This window comes from Lipophrys pholis, assembly GCF_963383615.2.
Source record: "Lipophrys pholis genome assembly, chromosome: 10".
NCBI classification, from domain to species: domain Eukaryota; kingdom Metazoa; phylum Chordata; class Actinopteri; order Blenniiformes; family Blenniidae; genus Lipophrys; species Lipophrys pholis.
This window is the reverse complement of record NC_137640.1, coordinates 7,687,768-7,709,265: the sequence shown is the minus strand read 5'-3', so window position 1 is coordinate 7,709,265 and position 21,498 is coordinate 7,687,768. Positions and strand designations below refer to the sequence as shown.

Genomic DNA, 21,498 nt, shown 5'->3' with positions numbered 1-21,498 from the left:
GCTGATTGGAACAAATGCAAAGGTGCTTTGTACCTGCCTTTTTCTCTACATAATCAGCTGACATTGACACCAGCCCCACAATTGAATACTGAAAGAGGAGAGAAGGACATGCATGCACACACACTAACTCAGGTTTTATCAGCACATAAATATCTCACTTCACCCGTTTACCTGTAGGTCCAGCAAATAGATTTTGAATGGACAAAACTAAATATAAACCAACTCTTTTCCCTAATGCGTGCGAGTCATCAGGAAGCAAACCCACTGAATATGTAACTGTGGTCTGTTTGTGGAGGAAACTCAGTGACAGATCAGCTCAGTGCAGCCAGGCAGATTAGAGCCCCGGAACCTGCTGAGGACACTGGGGCCCCCCCGGTAGCCTGGCTTGTAAACTTCACACTATATGCTCACAAGTAATAAGTGTGTCGGCACACAGATTTTTTTTTTTCCCCTCCAGAAACCATAGATTCATATTTATTCAACGTTATATCTCAATATTGTATCTCTGCGCAATGAGTTTTTGTCTTTTTCAGTAGGTGCCTGATTCATACTCACACTATGACACATAGGTGCACATAAAGAGATGGATTCACTTACGTACTTTCCTCTGAGAAAGTTCCTTTCAGTTACCGACGCATAAGCATAAATGAATAGACTCCTCGTCGACTGCCTCTGTTCACCTCTATTGAGGAAGGAGCTCCGAACATGATTAAAATACCAGTAATCATAATTCCCTGACCTGACAACACATTTTCAGATGGTTTTGTCAGTCCACAACCACAAATGAGACACGTGTGAGATGAGCCTTTTACATCCTAATGGATTTTGATGATGATGGCAACAAATTTTTAACAATACACATACTGAGAAGGCCAATTTTCCAATGGTCAACCCCTGCTATAGAGTGAGACGTAGTGAACACACCGGGGGACACACCAGGGGACACACCAGGGGCATCAACAATGTGTAGAGATGAAAGGACGACACAGATTCTTCTGGCAGAAGCTGTTTAGCCGGCTGAAGCTTGCTGGTGAGAATTATTCACACAGGCATTAACAACAGTCACTGGGGCCTTCGCAACAGGACGACGCAGCCAAAGCAACTACCCGAGATCAAACCAGCAACTAGGCTGCCACACTAACCCAGATACTAGAAGCTCTGAGGGCTGAAGGGCAAAAAAAAAAATGTGGCTGAGCCAGTCCATATCTCCATAATGTAAAGCCTCACCATCACTCACTATCGCTGTTTCATGTGCTGCAGGTGAAGAAACGTTGGTGCTACATTGTGGATGAGAAGTTCCCTCAATGATGTGACGATAAATCGCGACACTAAATTTCTTCGACTGTGTGAGAAGACTTGACCACACAGCTGGTTTGTTTTACAGTAAGTCTTCTTTTATTTTACTAAACTTTTTTTTTTTTTTGCCCGTTTTTGTCATTCAGAGCATTTCTGTGTGTTTTTTTTTTTTTTTTTTTTAATATCTATTTTTGCACAGACGGGCAAAGTGAAGAACACACCCTGAGAGAACTGATGGTTGAGATTTAAACTACTGGCGATGTACTTTTTAATAATTCAAAATAAGTTCAGGTTATATTTTTTATTTCATTTGATCTGTTCAATATTAAATCTGAAATTTGCACCGAACGTTTAGGGAACAAATAAGTGCAGCCGAGTTTGAATGCCCAAAGGAGTGTGTGTGTATGACTGGCGCCCTGGAGAAGTTGGTATTTGTAGAGGAGGGACCCAGTAGAAAAGGTTTGTGAGCCAAATGTGTACTTACATCTCATGAGGCAAAACCTTTATTCATAAAACCAGTAATAAACACATACTGTACATTCTCACATGGTGGATATAATACTGTTAGTATTAAATTGCATAGTATTAAAGGTAAACTACAAAGGTGATAGCTTGTAGACTGGCTGCCTGGTCGTAGCTGCATATTTCAAACTTTGCATGCAACTCATGAATATCAACACATTGTTTAATTCCATTTGTGACTAATTACATTGGAAGAGGATGGTTTGATACAGCCGGTCTTAACACTGAAGCGTAGTATAAACAGTAGTAGTTACATTCACATGGCAGTGATAGGCTACAAGTAATAAGCACAGATGTCCAATAAGAGGCTGCTTTTAAGTGCTACATTGAACTCTTTCAATGTTAATCCCCTCTAAAAATTGAGAACTTCAATGTTTGCGGTCCAAACTGTGTCCTCTATGTTCATAAAGTCCTTCTTCTCCATTGCTCTCAACGGAGATAAAATTCCAGCGTTGGCACCCCACAGACCCTGTGGTGTTTCAGCAAGTCACATAGCTCCAAATTTTGCCACTTCTCCGCTAAAGGCCCCAGAAATAACATCCAGCACTGTAGCCTTGGTTCAAAAAAAAAAAAAAAAAAAAAAGGCAAGACGTACAATGTTGTGTCTGTTTGTTCAGGGACTGGTTTGAATGTTTGTCCCAGAAAGACGTGGAGTAGAAGCCACGTCGGTCCATCCACAGCCCAGCCATTCTCCACTCCACCTTATACTGGCGATACCTCCATACAGTGTCCTTTCACAGTTCTCCATCTATAGCTGGGTGGTCGCGGTGGCGCGGCGTGTCCTCTTGTCTTGGCGTTGGGTGGCAGGGAGTTGGCAGTATCGTGGTGACCTCCCTCGGGGCTTCCTCTTGGAGCTACGCGGCACGCTAGGGCCTGGGGGGGCTGGTAGTCAGGCCTCCTCAGCTGTAGCATCAATCCCAGCGTAGGTGAAGTTCTCAAACAAAGCCATGTTCACATAGGCCTGAAAAATATATAGAGGCGTGTAAATGAATTTATAGAAACTGGAAAGATCTGATTCTGTAAACTACAGAGAGGGAAATTGTCTTATACCATTTCTTATAACAAAACTACAAATCTTTAGTGGTTTGACATGAATGAACTTAATCAGCTACCTTAAACTGCATTTCTATTCATCGATCCGTACTATAACAGTGCCGACCACCTTCAAACCCACATTCAAACATCCCTTAATTTAAAAAACAGGATGTTTTCCCGTTCCCCCGATAAAAGGCTGCATAGTGTGAATGAAGCATTACCTTCCGGGCTTCCTGCATCCTGTTGAGCTGGACAGAGATTTGAGAGAAAGGGGGTCTCTCGTAGGGCCGATCCCTCCAGCACTGCTTCATTAACTCATAACTAGTGAGGAACGTTGAGGTTTATTGTTTAGTGGACCGAAGCAACAACCGAAATTCTCGCTGAAAAGGCTGAGTACTCACACTTCGTCATCACAGTTTTTGGGTTTCTCCATCCTGAAGCCTTGAGGCAGTTTTTCATAAAGCTCAGCACATGTCATCCCACAGTAAGGTGTACCACCTGATACACAAACCAGACGGTAAATCAATGCACACAACTTCAGACCAACAACAGCTAATCTGTCCCTTTTTCCTTCCCCAAATCTCAAAAACACACATGCAAAAACCTTTTTCCTTTTCCTGCCCATGTGTACCTTTTTGTTTTCTTTTTTTTTTTTTCACCAATGATTACACCCACATGATTTTTACTAGGAACATAGGTAATAGTAACTGAGATTCAGAGGAAGGATTCAGATTAAATAAGCTTTGCTAATTTATTCACCGTCACTATATTAAAATGTCATTCTAACTTGTCTGCAAGAACAAATAATATTAATTTAACTCATCCTGGAAGTTTTGAAAATGAATAGTCATGTATTGATCTGCAGCTACGTTTGCGATATCCTCACTATGTGTTGTAAGGTTTAATGGGTTTCACACTCACCTAAGCTTACAATTTCCCAGAGGAGAACACCAAAAGACCAACTGAAAGAAAAAACACAGCGATGACAGTTGATAAAACTTAAGACAAGAGAAGAAAAACTTTTTTTTGATAACGGGCTTTTTCTAACTGCCTTTACGTAGGTGATCCTATCTGTAGACTTGCGAAAGATGCAGCTCTGCTTATCTACAGACGCTAAAGAGTGAAATGAGCTGCAACCTTTTTCAAAAGACGTCACATCTCTAGATGGTGCGCTGGGATGTTATACGTTGTGTAATAATGACATTTGTCGATCCCAAAGACAACAGCAAAGTCACACCACATGACAAACACGTGCGCTTATATATGTGCACATGAACAATGCATCATTGCATAATTTCGGGTCAATAAATGTTAAAATGATGATTTTTTTTTTTCAAACCTTTGTAAGATCCACTGAGACCTACAACTATAAGAAACCACCACCTTTCCTGTTCTCTTGTTCAAGAGCCCCCCCTCCCACTGACTCCACCCCCCCCCCCCCCCCCCCCCCCCCCCCCTCCCCCGCCACTTTCACATGTCACAACATTTTGCGGCAGATCGCAGAGACAGACAATCATACCATCATTCTGTCCAATCAATGTTTCAGAGTATTTTACTCATTCTTCACTCTCTGTATTACTCTCATGTCTTCCTCTCTGCCCGTCCCAGTAATGTTTACAACTCTTTCTGACCCACCAGACGTTTCACATTTCTTCCGTTAGCTGTCCCACGCTCGTCTCGCTTGCTCTCTGCTGTGTATAAATAGGCTCCAGTTGACAGGCCAACGTCTCTGCCTGTCTGCTACGCTGCACTCGGGGCTTCCTGGTTGTGCTTATCAGTTACACAGCACACTATTATCACTCCATCGGTGACAGGGATGATTTGTTGTTTTCAGTGGAACGGCGCCTTGTGGTGTACATAATCAAAACTATACGAAGAGTTTTTAGTGAGAAGCCTGTAATACTGAGGCAATAAGAAGGAAGGCTAATATTTATTTTGAGTTCCTCATTAGTTTGATGAAGCGTTGCTTCAGGAAACGTTGTGAGCCGGTTCTCCGAGATAATCCTGCGTGCTAGAGCAAACATTTCAGGAGGACGAGCTCTCAGTGCAACTCACACGTCACTCTTGGTTGTGTACACGCTGTAGTTCAGGGACTCAATGGCCATCCAGCGAACAGGCAGCCTCCCCTGAGAGGAACACAACTGATTCAATTTACTAGAATCACACCATGCTTTTCACAACAGTCTGAGATTTACTACGATCAAAGAAACATAGAAATAAACAATATCGCAAGTTAGGGAAAAAAACCCTCTTATATCACAAATCCATGTCCTTACTAATAACATAATAAACTCCCAAATAACATAAGCTATAAACGCTTTTCCATAAGAGAACATGACTTCCAACAAAAAGTGACCTTTCCTTAAATGGCACTTCAGTAACTTGACAGACTAAAGGCATTGAAATTTAATGCCACAAAACAACATCATGTGCACTTTCTCTTTCTTAGCATGTAAAAAATGAGGGCACAACAACTAAGGATTTTCTTTGTTGTGGAAATCCTTGCAATGAGAAAATACCTGCAGGCTCCATATAACTAATGCCCTCTGCCGGACTGAAACCAAAAAGAAAGAAATCTGTTTCCTCTCACCATTGTCTTCTTCACATAAACTTCCTCTCCGCGGGACAGACCGAAATCTGCTATTTTCGCCACAAGGTTGTCTCCTACAAGAACATTCCTGGCTGCCAAATCTCTATGGATGAACTAGTAATAGAACAGAGGGAAGTACATGTCAATACCAGTTTGAATAGAGATTACAATATTATCAGCCTGCAATACGTTTCTGGCCGAAAAAAGGAATATCTTGAATATGATGAAGATGAAGCATTCCCTGAGTTACTTACTCACATCAGATACAAGATAATTCGAGGTATTTTTTGCTGTTTAAAGGTCTTGAGCAAAATCAAACATTGTAAAATTGCTTGCTGATGTTATCAAACATTAAGAAACCGTCCCTGGCTGCTCCTACCTGCTTGTCACTGAGGTAATGCATCCCAGTTGCAACATCCACAGCAAACTGCAGCAGCTGCTGTGAGGTGAGGGTAGATGCCGTGCCGTGCTCCTTCGCGAAGGCAGGATCGGTCTCCAGAACACGGCTTTTCCTCAAAAAGTCGAGGAGGTTGCCGTATGGGGCATATTCGATCGCTATGTACAAGTAACCTGCAGAAGACGGAGGGACAAAGGTTCAGGTCGCGACGTCTGAAGCAGGGATGAGCAACTGTGAAGATGGTGGGGGGACAAAAAACTACAACCTCGTGACTAAAGAGTCAAGTTATGCTTCAGCATCCCGACCACACCGACATGAGAAGTGTAGCGACTAATTTTGTGCAAAATCAAAAGTATATTAATGAAATATAGATTCAGCAATATTTTTCACCGTAAAATGTCTTTGAATATCAACACAGAATTGATATGTGGTTCAAATGTGGACAAAATAATTTTCCGCTTCACTTCTCTATGAAAAATAGAATATTTTAGAAATAGGTTGCACATACATCGCCTGTGTTTGATTCACAGTATATTTGATCCGCACTATTGACGAAAGCAGGCTGCAGGTTATAATTCGGGCAATTACATCATATCTTTTGCTGATAAACATTTTGTCTCCTATTTGTATAAGTACATAAGCGGCTCAGCCATCTGCCACCAGCTACTACAATGACAAAACCTTTCTTTGCATCCAAAAGCTTTGTTAGACTGTTTGATTTACACTGGGAAGAGAAACAGCTGAAGCTGGCAGGGAGCTCCGACTTCAACAAGTCTTGACACTACACAGGTAGAGCAGATCTTTTAATGAAAACCTGACAGGTCCGTTTTCTTAATGGGTGATGGCTTCGAGCCAAGTTTGTACAGATCACGAGGCAAGTGTAGTTGTTGGAGGAGTTTCATGGATATCCAACATCATCAGTGAGGACTATTTGTGTATGACAGAAGGACGGATTGATGGGACGGACTGGTGGAAGAACAGGAACCAAAATAAATGTACAGTATTTATGAGCTGGGATTGTTCTGGTGGTCAAGGAGAGACAGCGCTTTGTTTTCACTTATTTTGAAATGAAACAGCATTTACATGCGAGATAAATAAAGGGATATCTTATATATCTTATATCTTATCTTATTTAGCTGATTTTCTCCACCTCACGCCATACCTAATAGAGAGGTACCTAATCAGCTAATGTGCTGATATGTGGTTGAAAATGAAATTGTTCCAAATGTTAGTAAGATTAGAAGTTGATTGAACTTTTGATACTGCACTCTTTTTTTTTTTTAAAAATGTTCACAAGATAGTCATCATTTCCTTTACCAGTAAAATATATTTAAACCATGTCACGCTAAGAAATGAGTTTTATCAAAATGAGAAGCTAACAGATGAAACCAGATGAGACAAATCCATTTTCCGACTATATTTATGACTTCTATTTCATGTCTTATTGTTCAACTATTTCTGATTTGCCCTGCGCATTTTCCTTTCCTGCTTCTTCCAGTTCAATTACGGTCTTTCTTTTTCCTTTTCCGATTACAACTACACAAACATGCATTAAATCAATATCAATCACAAGTATTGTGTCACTGAAGGTGAGGCCACATCTACTTTTCTACCTCTAAGTTGTTCTACTTTTCTAAGTTGAATCTCAGTTAAAGAAAAAACAACAACAACAAAAAACTATTGTAAACAATTCATAGTTTTAAGGTCTGCAGAGTGGCCGGCTCCTTAAAATAAAGGACACACTGAATTAATGTTAAATTTTTTTCTGCTGACTCAGCTTTGTAATGTTCGTCATGTAATTCACATACTCGATGTCTTCTGTCATATGTAATCTATATTTGATCAAATAATAATAATTAATTATAATAATAAATAATTACTTAATTTAGAGACCACCGGATGGTGGTCGATGGAAGCTGATACTTTATGGCACGAAGACAGACCAAGGAAACCTTATAGCTACAATACATGCCCGAGCATTAGAGATTTGAAATTAAACTGACACGATCACGCAAATGTCTCACGCAGGCAAAGAGTCGTTAGGTTGAGCACATGATGGGCTCTCACATACACATTCAGGTTTAGATGACAGAAAGTCAGATGGGATGGGTGTATCTGTCAGTTCTGAAGAACTTTGAACATTTAAGTACAAAAGCAGCATATCAGTAAGAACTGACTGAGGACTGATACTTTAATCTGCACATAAAATCACCAGGGCCTGATATAAGCCTATATCCTGTCCTTGAGCAAGACACTACAAACACGCATCAGAGAGATAGAAATGTGTTCATTTGCAGATAGTTGATATGTAGCTTGACGTGCATACCTGAAAAATGACACCAAATATACATGCTATAAAACCTTAAACGCAGCAGAAATATCAGTGATAACCTAGAATGTTGATTTTAGCTTTTGAATGTTTTGTTTAAAAAAAAAAAAAAAAACTATGGTTTTTAGCTTCTGCAACATGTTCCATATAGCATACTGTGAATTGCACATCCTCGAGTATACAGGGTTTCCAAAATATTTTTGTGTGTGGGTTTTTCTTCAAAGTATATCTTGTGCATTATAAAAGCTGGACACCAAACTGGGTGCTAAGCATACATCAGACATTGGCCATGGGAAACATGTGTCCTTCATCTCTATACTTTGTCAATTAAATCAATAAATTGCTGGTTTTACACATAATGATAGAATAATTGCAATTTTGAGCACATCTGAACCATGTATTATTCAAAATTACTCTAAATCACTTTATTATTGTATTTATTTCAAGGTATAGGAAACCAAATGCATGCATGTTAATAGGATAAGTCATTTTATTAAACAAGCTGCAACAATTGTCATAAATCCTTGTGCATCTCAGTCAGCCCTGAGTAGTAGAGGACATTTATGCGAATCTCACAGTGATTAAAGTTGCCCATTACTATCCTGCATGGTTTTATGTGTGTAACCAGAAGGAGTATTATTGGTATATTACCATTCTTGACAGTAATAAATCTAAACAATGTGAAAGAGTCACATGTATATTAACATTGCCATAGCAACACTAATGTTTATTGGCATAAATATCTCAATCTCACTTTGTTGGTCATTAAAGTAACCATCAATATTATAGTTTCGCTGTTTGTAATATTGTGTAGCTTGATGGTTGATTATTTCTTTCACCTTCTTGTTGTCATGAGGAGAATTTGAACGGAATGTGTGATTTTATGTGCGAAGCAAAGAAAAGTACGTGAAAATTGGACATTAATAGCTAACGTGGTAGACGCAAACTACAGTTTGTGGGATACTTCATCGTGATGTATTAAGAGCCTGAAGGCACCTGGCAGAATCATATTATTTCAACGACAGTTTACCAAGTATAAAAAAAAAATAAAATAAAAGAGTGGATGGACATTTATAAGAGGCATGGACCCTCACATGACCAGTGGAGTTACAATAAATAATCTTAAACAACGCCCATTTCGAAGCAGTAACCATGGCCTCCACTAGATGTCACTAACTCACCTCTGTTCTCACAGGCTCCTATTAGGTTGATGATGTTGGGATGCTGGCCTAGTTTACACAGCACTTCCAGCTCCCCTGCAAAGTCTCTGTGGTCATTTTCTGAGGCAAACTCTGCAGGAAGAACAGTGTGCACAGCATCGATGAGTGAAATGCAAGCAAAGCAGTCTGAATCTCCAGCACCAAATTCTCACATCAGTCAGAGAATGTATTACACCAGCATTAAAAATGTGCTGCGTCGGTGCGATACATGTAAATACACTGTATATGCTTGTAAGTCCATGAATTTACATATGCTGTGGTTACCTTTCAGCATCTTGATGGCTGCGCTCATTTTGCTGCCGTCTTTCTTGATCATAGCTTTGATGACCTGTTTTTGAACATGGCATCAGTACAAGTGTACAAAAAAAAAAAAAAAAAGATAGAACTCAAATTGTCAAATAAATTAATGAAAACTTTGAATACCTGGCCAAAGTTGCCTTCTCCAATGACATCTTCAAACTTTATGTCTTCCCATTCAAGGATTGGATAGGTGAGAGGCTCCGGTGTGGGCTTCGGCCTCCGTGTCAAGGTTAGAGTTCCTGAATTAAACTGCAGAATAGTTTCCTCACCCTGGTGATATGAAGTCAACCAAATTACAAAGATTTCACAGCTCTTTGAGGGTTAGATATCCTCTTCTACTTTGTTGCCATGTTTGTTGCATCCCAAACCAATGAGTAAGCTCTCCTGTTTCTCAACATTCAGACCGAAACATATGAAGCATACCGATCCAGACTGGTAGGTAAATGTGCGCCGGCGGTTGAGCAGCGTCTTCCGGATGAAGAAAAGACCCAAAAGAGCCAAGAGGATAGTCACACAGGTGACGGTCACCGAGCCCACCACTGCCACCAGCAGCTGGTAACTGTCCCCGGCGGGCCTCCTTGCCACACCCTGGGTGGTCGGTGTTAAACTCTGAAGGCCTAGCAGAGGGGAAGACATGCAAGGGACAGAGAGCAAGATGGGAGACCAGCAAGAGATATAGAGATTATTATTACACAGGGGGGAGATTAATGTGCTTCTTTAATGTATTATCCTATAAATTCAGTACAGACTGTAAAATACATTACAGGCCAGGAGAGATCTTCTCCAGGAAGCTATTTGTAGCATGAACAGGAAATAAGTAACTGTAAAAGGACTTTTATTTATATCCCCAGACTAAACCAGCCTTTTTTAACGATGCTGTTTTTAAAGTCCCGATGACTGATTTACTTGAACTTTCCAAATCTGCCTCAAATCATATCGAAAATATAGATATATATATTTATTCTTTTTCAATCTTTTATCCAGCCAGCTTTCAGTGCATGACATGTAGTAATATCACCGGAATTATATGACAGTTGACCAGACGATTAAAATCCCACTCACCATCCCCTTGTGTCATCGCCTGAACAAACTTGCTCCACTCTCCCGGCACTTTGGAACAGGCTCTCACTCTGAACTGGTAAAGCGTGCTGCCGTTGAGCGCGGTCACATCTTTAGTCGTCTTGTTTCCGTCATCTGTGTCCACCCAAGGGTGGGGGCTCCCCTGGCCCACCGGCTGATACTCTATTGTGTATTTGATGATGCCTCCGTTTGGGTCCTCGGGGGCCTGCCACCTCACTTGGACGGCGGACACGGACAGGGGCAGGGCCTGGATGTTGCGTGGTGACGACGGGCCTGAGGTAGAGAAGTAATAGCGTCGTTAGGGTCATCAAAAAAGTTCTGAAGTTAAGTTTGTATTCAACAACTGCAGGCGTCAAGCTTGGCTGCTTTAAAGAGTTTCAGTGTTAAAGAGAAAAGCACTAATTGCCTTGCCGTTTGTTTGTTGTTGTTTTTTTTGTTTTTTTTACTTTAGTGAGGAAGAAATTATGCATTTGTCCTTAACGATCAGTTGCTAAACTTTTTCCTCAAATTTTGAGGGAAAAGAGAGAGCGAGAGAGTCCTCAAGCAACCAGCAAACATTAATAATGTGGTTTTTCTGAGTGTTTCAAGCAAATCCGACATAAATGTATCATTCAGGGTGCAATTTCCTGGGGGGATTGGAAGTGTCTGTTCTAGATATACAGAAATATTATTGCCGTCGCCTAGGATACAATCTATCCTTTCCTCGTCGCGGTCAGTGCCTCAGACCCCCAATCCAATCTGCAGTGTGTTGATTAGCTGGTGTGAGCTCATTTGTTGTTCTCCGTCCTTTTCTCTCTCACTATCCCCTGAACACAACAGGTCCAAGTAGAACGCCTCCACCTATAAGCCTGGATCTGCTGGAGGTTTCTTCCTGGTAAAAGGAAGTTTGTCATGTGTGGGTTAATTTCTATATTTCGATTTAAGGTCATGTTTTATTAAATATGTTAAAACGGGCACCGTGTAGATCAAACTGAAATAAACTGATAACAATTGAGTATTAATACTTCACTGATTGACAGCGTGAAACAAATCTAATAAATTACTATTAAAATGTCAGTCAGGTGCTCTAACTTCAGAACAGCCTCAGGATTTTTCAGTTTTCCTACAGTATAGATGGCTTTGCTCTTTTTGCTAAAGAGAAAATTGACTCCGGATATCCAAAAGTAACCGGGACTTCAATTTATATAATGTACAAAATAATTACATATTTCTTCAACATATTGAGAATAAAAATAAACGTTCTCGCCACCCATGCTGAGTTTGTCAAATAGAAGAATTAAGACATGACAGGTAGATTCATTCAACCCGTGGTCGTAACATTGTTGTAAACCCTCTAAATAATTTAGATTTTGAACTATGAAATTACTACTGAAAATCAGTATCATCTAAAAAAAAAGGTGAACTGATCTGCCCGTAAATCATGCCGACCCTCTTTTTCTTTTGTTTTTATAATCACACCCTTATTCTAATAGATTTAACCAGTGATTCAATTACTGAGTCCACCACAAACTGTGTATATTGTATAAATCCAAGGTGTTTTTCACAAAGTACAAAGGATAAGTTGGTTTAGGAATATTTGAAAGTAGCCTTCCCTGCAGCCTGTTTTCTAACCAGCAGCAGAGGTCTTAGTTACCCTGGCTGTGGATGCGGAAGTGGTAGGGTTTGGAGAGTGGCCCCTGGCTGCCACAGTTGATGAGGCGCACCACCACCGTATAGTCTTGCTGGTACTCCAGGTTGTGGAACTTGGTGGAGAGCACATTTAGAAGAGTGGTGTCCTCCAGCAGTTTCTCACTGTTGGGCGGCGGCCCGTAGAGCTTCACTAAAAAGCCACTGGCCGTGTGGGCATTAACGCCATTGTTGGCGGGCAGTCGCCAGCGAACAGTAACATTGCGGCCCTCCACCGAGCTGATGTCAATCTCAGGTCGAATTGTGGGCTCTGCAGCGACAGGGAACACAGGATGAGCTGGAGAGCAAACAGCTCTTGGTGCATTTCTCATCAAGCTGCAACACTGACGAGTCTTGAATGTTTGTTTTTTTTACTAATTCTGTGACCGAGGAGCTGCATGAAGCAGGTGCACCAGGCATTTCATTCTCATCACACATATAATGTATGTATGATATTTAAAAAAAAAAAAAAAAGCCTCTGTGCCTTTAATGTTTCCAGCCTGCTTTATTGTTGGGTGTCCTGCGTTCTGTGGCTGATTCAAAATAGCTCTAAAAAGTTTGGCTTGTCTCTAATGTGCTGTGTAAATAGAGTATTAACTATTGCAGAATCTTCATTTTGATGGAATTATCACTGTGGCTTAAACTTCAAGTTGCTCATAATTGACCTTTTCTTATTCTGGGGCTCTTTCAAAGGGTCTTTACACAATATCAAGGACAATTCCAACCAGGAGAATCTGTTGAAATTGTGAGTTTTCTAGCATTTTTGCAACTATGAGCAGTTTGTGAAAGGGCATGGTCTTCTAATTTAGCAGTTTTCACCTTTTTTTCTTAAATTTCATAGGCGAAAGGCTCTCATTGTGATCCCTGACACCTTCACACTGGGGTCCCTGGATGCATAATTGCTTTAACAATTAATATGAGTGTCCTTTCACACAGCAACCACACTAACACGGAGAAAAACTTATTGAAGATATCAAAAAAGAAACTCAGAAACAGGCCCTTTATCATTTCTCCTCCTAATATATTTCTTGCACCCATACACTCAGATAAACTCTCTGCCTCTGTACCACAGTCATTAAGGAATAAATTCCTGTTGTCACTATTCTTAACCAGGTTTGTGACTCTTGGCTGATTGCTGCTAAAAAAAATTTTTTTGCTATTAATGATTCAGTCCCTAAGGGTATTTGATTTATTTTTCCACAGAAGGGTCCACTTGAGTCCACTGGCATCTTTCTATATTTACACCTATATTTGAAGCACCAGGGCAGATAAGCCACTGAGGAAACACAGCTGTCTTCTTTAGGCAACGGGGGAAACAAATCACTTTATCACTGCTTTAGCAGACCTAAAATAGTTATGCTTGCTGAAGTTTTATGGTCCTGTCAATAGACCTTTGCTCCCAGGCAAGTTTTCCATATAACCAAACTTCAAACTCAGTGTTCGCGTGTACTCTCTGATCTTGACAGTGCAGTGTTCTGCGGGGTCTTACCCGGACAGTCAGTCTCCATGATGGCCTCTGGTCCCGGGGCTCCTTCGCCTCCTTCTCCAGGACGACTCAGCTGGACTCGCACACGGTAGCGAGTCGAGGGCTCCAGGTTCATCAGTGTAATGGGCTCTTTGTCACTGTAAACTGAAAGATGGTCAGGTAAGAATATTTTCACTGCAGTCGTTGGGCATACATCATCGACGATGTTTACTTGTACAAACTGCTCTTTTATATTGTTTTTGCGTAATATTTTGTTTCTGTAATGCTTGCTTTTGTTTCAGCTATCACAATCCAATCTCAAATGTGCTCAGTGTGTTTGTAAATAATCGAAAATAGAGCTTACTACAATGTTTGCTTTTACTGCTTCTATGCAAGGAAATAAATCAACAGGGAATTCAGCTCCATAGTGGGAGAGAGGCCAACTACAGAGCTACATTTTTTGCATGCTTACCAATGATTGAGGACCATGAATGTCCATTTTCCACAGGCTTGTAGAGGAGTCTGGTGGAGACGATGGGGCCGTCTCCTCTGTGGGAGTCCACTGGCATCACCAACAGCTGCTTACTCCTCTTTTCCAGCAATTTGGGAGCAGATGTGGGCACCGGGGGCTCTGTGTGGACAGAGGAGTGGACTTTAGCTAAATGTTTGGAAATGTTACCAGTGCCTGTCACTTCAAATAATATATTTCCCTCTCTGTACACATGTCAGACCTTTAATGGTGAGGTTGAACTTGCGGGAATCCCGGCCCAGATTGGTGGACACCCTGCACTCCCACAGTCCTCCTTGTTGGGCGTTCAGACGTGTGATCTCAAACATGGCGGTGCTCTTATTCGAGTCCATGACTGTGCGAGAGGCCTGACATTAAATCAGAAGGAAGCATTACAGTGAATGTTGAAAATGACATTTTTTCCTACTTAACTTGTTTTCCTGAGGAGAGAGAAGGAGACAAAAAAATAGAAACTTCTTGATTCAGATCGGAAGTGCCTGTCAGGTTCTTTATCAGACTGAGTCTCTTTTATCAAGGAAACGGCACAGAAACAATAACAGAAACTTATAAAGAAATACATTGCAACTGCTGCACTGCAGAGTGATACAGCCTTATCTGGACTGACCATTGTGCTGTTGGCTTCCTCCAAATGTGACTCAAACTTGTAATCATCAGTGTCGACTTGAAAAGCGCACTTCAAATCAGCTCTACCATTAAACTCGGCCGACTGCTTTATTTCGTTGATTTTAAGATTATTTAGGCCTTTATTAGACACATTAGATAAAGATTAAGACGCTGAGAAAATTAAACATTCGTTGTATGGCTTTCTCGCAAAGTGGTTCGATCAGCATAGTCTGAGTCCAAAATGAAAATATTAAGAGACATGCGCGATGCGATATGCAAGCTCCCTCTAGTGGTATGTGGGGGCAAGTCATCTATAAAATGTATTTGAATTTATTTGAAAATATGTACAATTATGAAAATAGAACAACTTGGAATTAAAAATATAAAACCTATGAAATTCATATCCAAAATAAGTATGTAAGTAATAAGTCCACAGCTACTAGGGTAATGTTCAGGTCAGGTGGCGTGCTCGATATTTTCTCAGGTGGCATACACTGTGAAATGTTTGAGAACCACTCTTCTTGAGCACAACTGTACAGTGCATGAAAGCATAATTAAATGTAGTTCAGTCAGTCTTTTGCACATGTTGATATTGAACAATAACAGTTAATATGTGATATAGTGCACAGCCATGCAGTCTCGAGTGTGAAAAAAACATGTGCCCCTTTTCCAACTAAAATGTGCTGCTATTGCTTGGTAAGATCATAATAATATTACTATTATTAATAATGATAGTGTCTCTTGTTAGCGCTAATGTAGCTCCTCCATGTTTTCACTTTATTTATATATTTCATGAACAGTATGCAATATAAATCTATCCGAGTATTTCTCATTTCTATAGAGGCCTGCTGTGAGTAAAATTACCTTGAGCACAGTGCTGTCCAGCTTCCGCAGCTCTATGTTGTTGTGACTTGGCAGAGGGTTTCCAGTGGCTGAACAAAATATCTTAGGATTAGAGTTCAGATTCCACTCCAAGTTACCATCCAAGTCCAAAATCTGGGGAGCTCGGTCTGAAGGGAGAGAATGAGATAAGAATGAAATGTACCGAGAAAACAACCTAATAAATAAAAGAGTGAGGCGATCGAAGGTAATTTAATGCATATCAAAACCTGTTTTAAATGACAAACTGTGGATCAGATTTTAAATAATAAAGAAGAGATATACTTTTATGTGAGAACATATGCAGCGGTTTGTGTTATTGGTACTGCTTTATCCATTACAGCCATCACCAATTAACCTCAAATGCATGTTTTTGGACTGTGGTAATAAACTGTAGCCTGAGTTTCCCTAGAAACCCTATAAATGCACAGGTAGAACACGCAAACTAACGCGCAAACCACTACAGCACTGTGCAGAGACACATTATACATTTGATGTTCGAGGTTAAATGAAATGGTGCACTTCACATCCAGGGAATATGAGTTTTTAAGATTGACAGAATTACACGTATAAAAGGAAATGTGTAAAGGCTCAGCTGTTTTTCGCCCTGTTCGGTCATTAAAGTGGTTTGACTCAATCACGTAAAGATGTCCCTGTGCTCTGGCTCCAGCCCTCCGATAGTTTAGTCAACAAATGCAATCGATAAAAACACTTAACTTGCCTTACACAAGTGTTAACTTAACTAGTGTGTAAAGAAATCAGTGCAGCACAGTTTTATGGTATTGCCGTGGGTCATTTAAACTTAAAAAAAAATAAAAGAGAAATAAATCTGTAGCTCTTTGGGAATTAATTGAATAAATAAATAGAAAACAAAGAAAGGACATGCTGGCTTTCACAGGGGTTCAATGAGATTTGATCATAAATGTAAATAAAGCCAAAGTGTGAAATGAAATCGTGGTTTGACATGCCCGTTTGTGATTTTGTAAGTTGTGTATCGTGTGTATGTGAGAAACAAAAGGAAGCACTATTTCCTGAAGAAGGTGTTGGCAGTGAAAACTGTGATAAATAATATACGTGACAGTTTCTTATGAGTGTCTTGAGTCAGTCATGAAGCCCTCGTATGATTGTGACGATACCCACCAGACTTCTCACAGTGTTGTCCTCTCCACCCGGTGGGACACTGACATCCACTAAAACGATGGCAAACTCCTCCATTCTGGCATTTACAGCTTAACCTGCAGTCTGGTCCGTACATGTCATTCTGGCAGGCTGATAAACAGAAAAAGAAAACTTTATTAATTCTCACGCAAAATATATACATTGATGATATAACGCGTTTAGGTGAAGTGTTCCTACCAGTGTTGCAGCGGCTCCCAGACCAGCCGCTGGCGCAGGAGCAGCCGAAAGGATCCGGTAGGCAGAAACGAAGCCCCTTGCAGTTTGCCTCGGCGCCGCACGACTCCTGGCAGTTTCGACCAAACATTCCTTCTCTGCAGGCTGCGAGCCGTCAGCGAAAGACAAATTCACCAATATGTTTATTTAAATTCCTCGAGTTCTGCTGTGCTATGCTTTAACAAGAGTTGCAAAACAGTGTAATTCTTCCAGTGGAAACCACTGCTTCAGTTTTAATAGCTGTACTGACTGCTTTGACTCAGATTGGTTTATTGTCTGATGACATGGCGTTTTTAATGGCATTATGAGAGCAGGTGGTGTCAAATTTGACTGAACCTGACAGATCATTGTACTCTTACCATTTCTGTTCTCTGGTTTAGTGTTCATGTGATGGATCCTGACATGTAAAGCTTATGGCCAGGGTCTTGCTTATCTTTTCAGGACACCTCGCTCCTGATATTCTCGAACATTTGTGATCTTCTTTGGTCAAAGTGTATCTGAAATCTGGGATGTCTGACCCATCTTTTAATCTTCACATCGATTGAGTTACAAACCTGTCTCGCAGCGTGTTCCCATGAACCCTGGAGGACAGATACAGTCTCCATCGGCATCGTGACACACTCCACCATTAACACACTCTGGACAATCCCGTTTACAGTAAGGACCCCACTTCTTACTTGGACAGTCTTCAGAGGCAGAAAGAGAATTATTTTAGTATTTGGATACTTTTCATATACGTAAGGCATCCATCCATCACGGGTCATCACAGGACAGCCACACAGAGACAGACAACCGCACACATTCACACCGAGGGGCATTCTAGGGTCACTAATTAACCTCACATGCATGTTTTTGGACTGTGGGAGCAAAACGGAGTACAAAAAAACCCACGTACGCACAGTTAGAACGTGCAAACTCCACACAGAATGGCCCTGGCTGGTATTTGAACCTCTACCTTCCCGCTGTGAGTGGAGAGTACTAATCACTGCGCCACCACATGGCCCATCAAGACATATGATATTTAATTCATTTGTATGGGTTGGAAGAATTTTCTGATGTACTTTGCAGTCTATCTTTAGCTTAATTTAGCATTAAGCCTTTAAAGATGTAGAAACACCATCTAGGATCAATCCATACATGAAAATATCTCTTTACAGACATTTCTTAATCCATATAATGAAACTGTATGCATACAAGAGACAAATGTTTTCCTCTTAACACTGATTGAGGCTTTAAACAGTTACATAAATATGGATTTACCTCCATCTAACCAAACTGCATTGAAAAAATATCAATTATTCATCATACGAAATCAAACCAAAATCTGCATGGTCTCTATGACTCTGGCAACATTTTGTTTTACAGATGTGTTTGTTTTATGTCTGGACACAATATTTTGCAAAACATTCACAGGCTCATTACTTATACTTGACTTATTTTAGCAATGTAATACAGTCACATATACAATCCTTTCCCCTTTTTCCTGAGCTGCTCATTTATCTATATGTCCTGTATGATTATTATTATTATAATTAGTATGATTCCTATCTGTACTTACTCAGATTACACTGATTTTGGTTTTACTCACCCACAAAATGTGAGTTGAATCTTTGTACATATGAGCAAGACCAGCTAAACAAAAATTCAAATTACATCACAAGTGCCCTTAAAGAATAGACTGAAAACCATTATTTAACCTGGCTTTGAGTGTAATTTGTTCATACTGCTTTCTTTTCCATTTCTAAATGTTCAAACATGTCACAATTCTGCATACCTCGGACAATAAGCCTCATCCAGGCTCCCTGGAGGGGGATGTCTCCAACATAGCTGGCACTGTAGATGCCTTGGTTAGTAAAAGTTGCATTCTCCACTGTGAATACAGCAGTGCGGTTGACAATATCGTTCCAGTGAGTCATGTAATGGTAGTTTCCTACAAAAAATGGAAAAATATTAAGGACGTCGGTCAATATCATTCATTAAAGATCTGTAAATACACTGTATGTGTGTAACATGAGAGTGGCTTCTTAATGTACTAGTAGTTTAGATTTCTTTCTACCGCCGGCTCACCGTTATTCTTCCAGGTTACGTCCCTCTTTTGGGAGCTGAGGAGCTGCATGCTGAGGTTGACTGTTTCTCCTCTGTTCGCAGTTATTGTGAGGTAATCTGGGATGAAATTAGCTGTAAAGACAAGGGGGTTAAGTTTAAAGGTGATAACAGTCTCCAAAATGAAATAAATATAATATGAAATAATTATGTAAATATTGTGAAAAACTACATAAAAGCCAATAACAGTAAATAGAATCACTACTTTAGTAAGAATACAAAAAGACACACACACACACACACACACACACACACACACACACACACACACACACACACACACACACACACACACACACACACACACACACACACACACCTCTGCCAAAGTTGTTTATCATTGTGACTGTCTCCAGTGGGGCAGCTTCCCGACTGGACTCGCAGTAGAAGATACCGATATGATCCAAATCGCTGAAGTCTCTGGCCACAGCCTCCTTGTTCCTGGGCTTATGCACTTGAAAATTTGGCTTCTTTGGGAAAATTAGGATCTTATTGTCTTTCTTGATGTCCAGCTTGACCTGGGCGGCGCTGTGCTCTCCACTGATACAGGAGAGGGAGAAGCGTTTGACGTTTGTGACCTCCGCCGTGGAGATCATGGTCAGGTCAATCACAGCACCTGCAGGGTGGGACACAAGTCATGTTCTTAAATCTATTGACCAGGTCATGTAAGAACACATACTATCAGTTATCAAAGCCAAGAACCCATTCATTTTGAGCGAAGGGCCATGTTTGGCATACTGATGATATCTGTGTAGCACTGAACCAGATCATTTAAAGATTATGTGTGGTATTGATCAAATGTTTTACTTTTCTGTTGATTGATATTAGACATATTCAATAATAGCTGTATAATATATCCATCTACTATGGAAAACAACTTAATCCAGTCTGGTACTGTGGGGCCTCAGTGCACAATTAGTCCAAAATATAGTATTTCATTGAATGATAGCCTTCAAAAGTGCTTCAAATATCAAATGGAAACCCCATCAACTAAAAGTGACTTTAATCCACTTTATCCATCTGATCACATGGTCACGATCTGAGAAGGATCCTTTTTCTGCCTTTGCAAACTCACATTGTAAATACAAGAGACTGCTGCACATTATCAATACCGACACAGGAGAGAGTGATAGACAGCAGGAATATAGGCGTTTCAATAAATGTGCCAAACCCATTAAAATAGGTTTGCCCAATATTCCTTCTTACTGGTATTTTAGCCCATGATCGACCAAACAATTGCAGGAAACGTGGATGCGCTCCTGTTTCCCCAAATGACAAGCGGTCCACTGTTAACAACGGTCAAGACCTAAGTTAAACATCGAAGGTGCGGTTTGGAAATGGAACATTCCTCTTTATAATATATCTTTCTTCGATAATACAGTTAACTTCTCTTCCATTAAAAGAAACCCCCACAAAAACAGCTATAAGATGAGGGTTTTCTTTTTGTTTGTTTTTTTACTTACCCGTTAAATGAAAAACGCACAAGACAAACACCGACAAAATCCTCATCTTTAAAATCCTCATTGAAGAAAAACGCTGTGTTGTTAAAAGTTCCACCAGTTGGGGTTTTTTCGGGGAAATATCTACACGCACTTCGGTGGTGACGCTGCGTCACGACGACGCGCCGTTTTACGCATAACTCGGCGAATATTGCTTATCGTAAGATCAGGTGTAAAATCTCAGCCGTGATCTAGCAGCCCTCAGAGAAGAAATTATACGGATCACACGCTAAATCCAGGGTCCAGTTTAGGGTAAAGCTCAGCTTTCTCTGGGTGGGAAAGGAAGGAAGAGCGTCACCAGACAGCGGAGGACTGCTGGCGCGCTCCAGACCTCCCAGATACGATGGATGTGTTTATGAGTTTCAACTTTTGTCACTTTCTGCTCTCATTCATTGCTCAGCCCTCGACTTGTCTTTGAAAAGAAACGAAAGTTCAGCTTCCAGAGTAAAACGATAGCACGGCCAGCACAGGCAATGTTGAATTTACAATGTGAGAGAGTGCTTTATATCTTCCCCATAATGTAGATAAACGTGGACAACGATGCGTTTCACTTTGGTTGCTATATAGGATACATGTTGCACACTTTTCAAACGT

At 40.6% G+C, this 21,498-nt stretch overlaps 1 protein-coding gene across 2 annotated transcripts; it reads right to left on the bottom strand.

Annotated features, from left to right (window-relative positions):
- Positions 1-1,772: 1,772 nt before the first annotated feature.
- Positions 1,773-20,015, bottom strand: tie1 (tyrosine kinase with immunoglobulin-like and EGF-like domains 1). Of its 2 annotated transcripts, none has more exons than XM_080473991.1 (23): positions 19,725-20,015; positions 19,370-19,480; positions 19,077-19,232; positions 17,857-17,988; positions 17,267-17,407; positions 17,051-17,179; positions 15,896-16,041; positions 14,631-14,775; positions 14,372-14,530; positions 13,924-14,064; positions 12,403-12,705; positions 10,752-11,042; positions 10,113-10,306; positions 9,813-9,959; positions 9,654-9,717; positions 9,351-9,461; positions 5,823-6,013; positions 5,444-5,557; positions 4,909-4,979; positions 3,775-3,815; positions 3,255-3,351; positions 3,075-3,174; positions 1,773-2,779 (listed from the first exon to the last, which is right to left on the bottom strand). In XM_080473991.1, exons 1-23 carry the CDS (start codon positions 19,999-20,001, stop codon positions 2,708-2,710), a joined length of 3,333 nt encoding a protein of 1,110 aa, XP_080330117.1. In that variant the 5' UTR covers positions 20,002-20,015; the 3' UTR covers positions 1,773-2,707. The 2 variants fall into 2 exon arrangements, with proteins under 2 accessions (XP_080330117.1, XP_080330118.1); XM_080473992.1 differs by having other exon boundaries at positions 9,813-9,938.
- Positions 20,016-21,498: the final 1,483 nt, after the last annotated feature.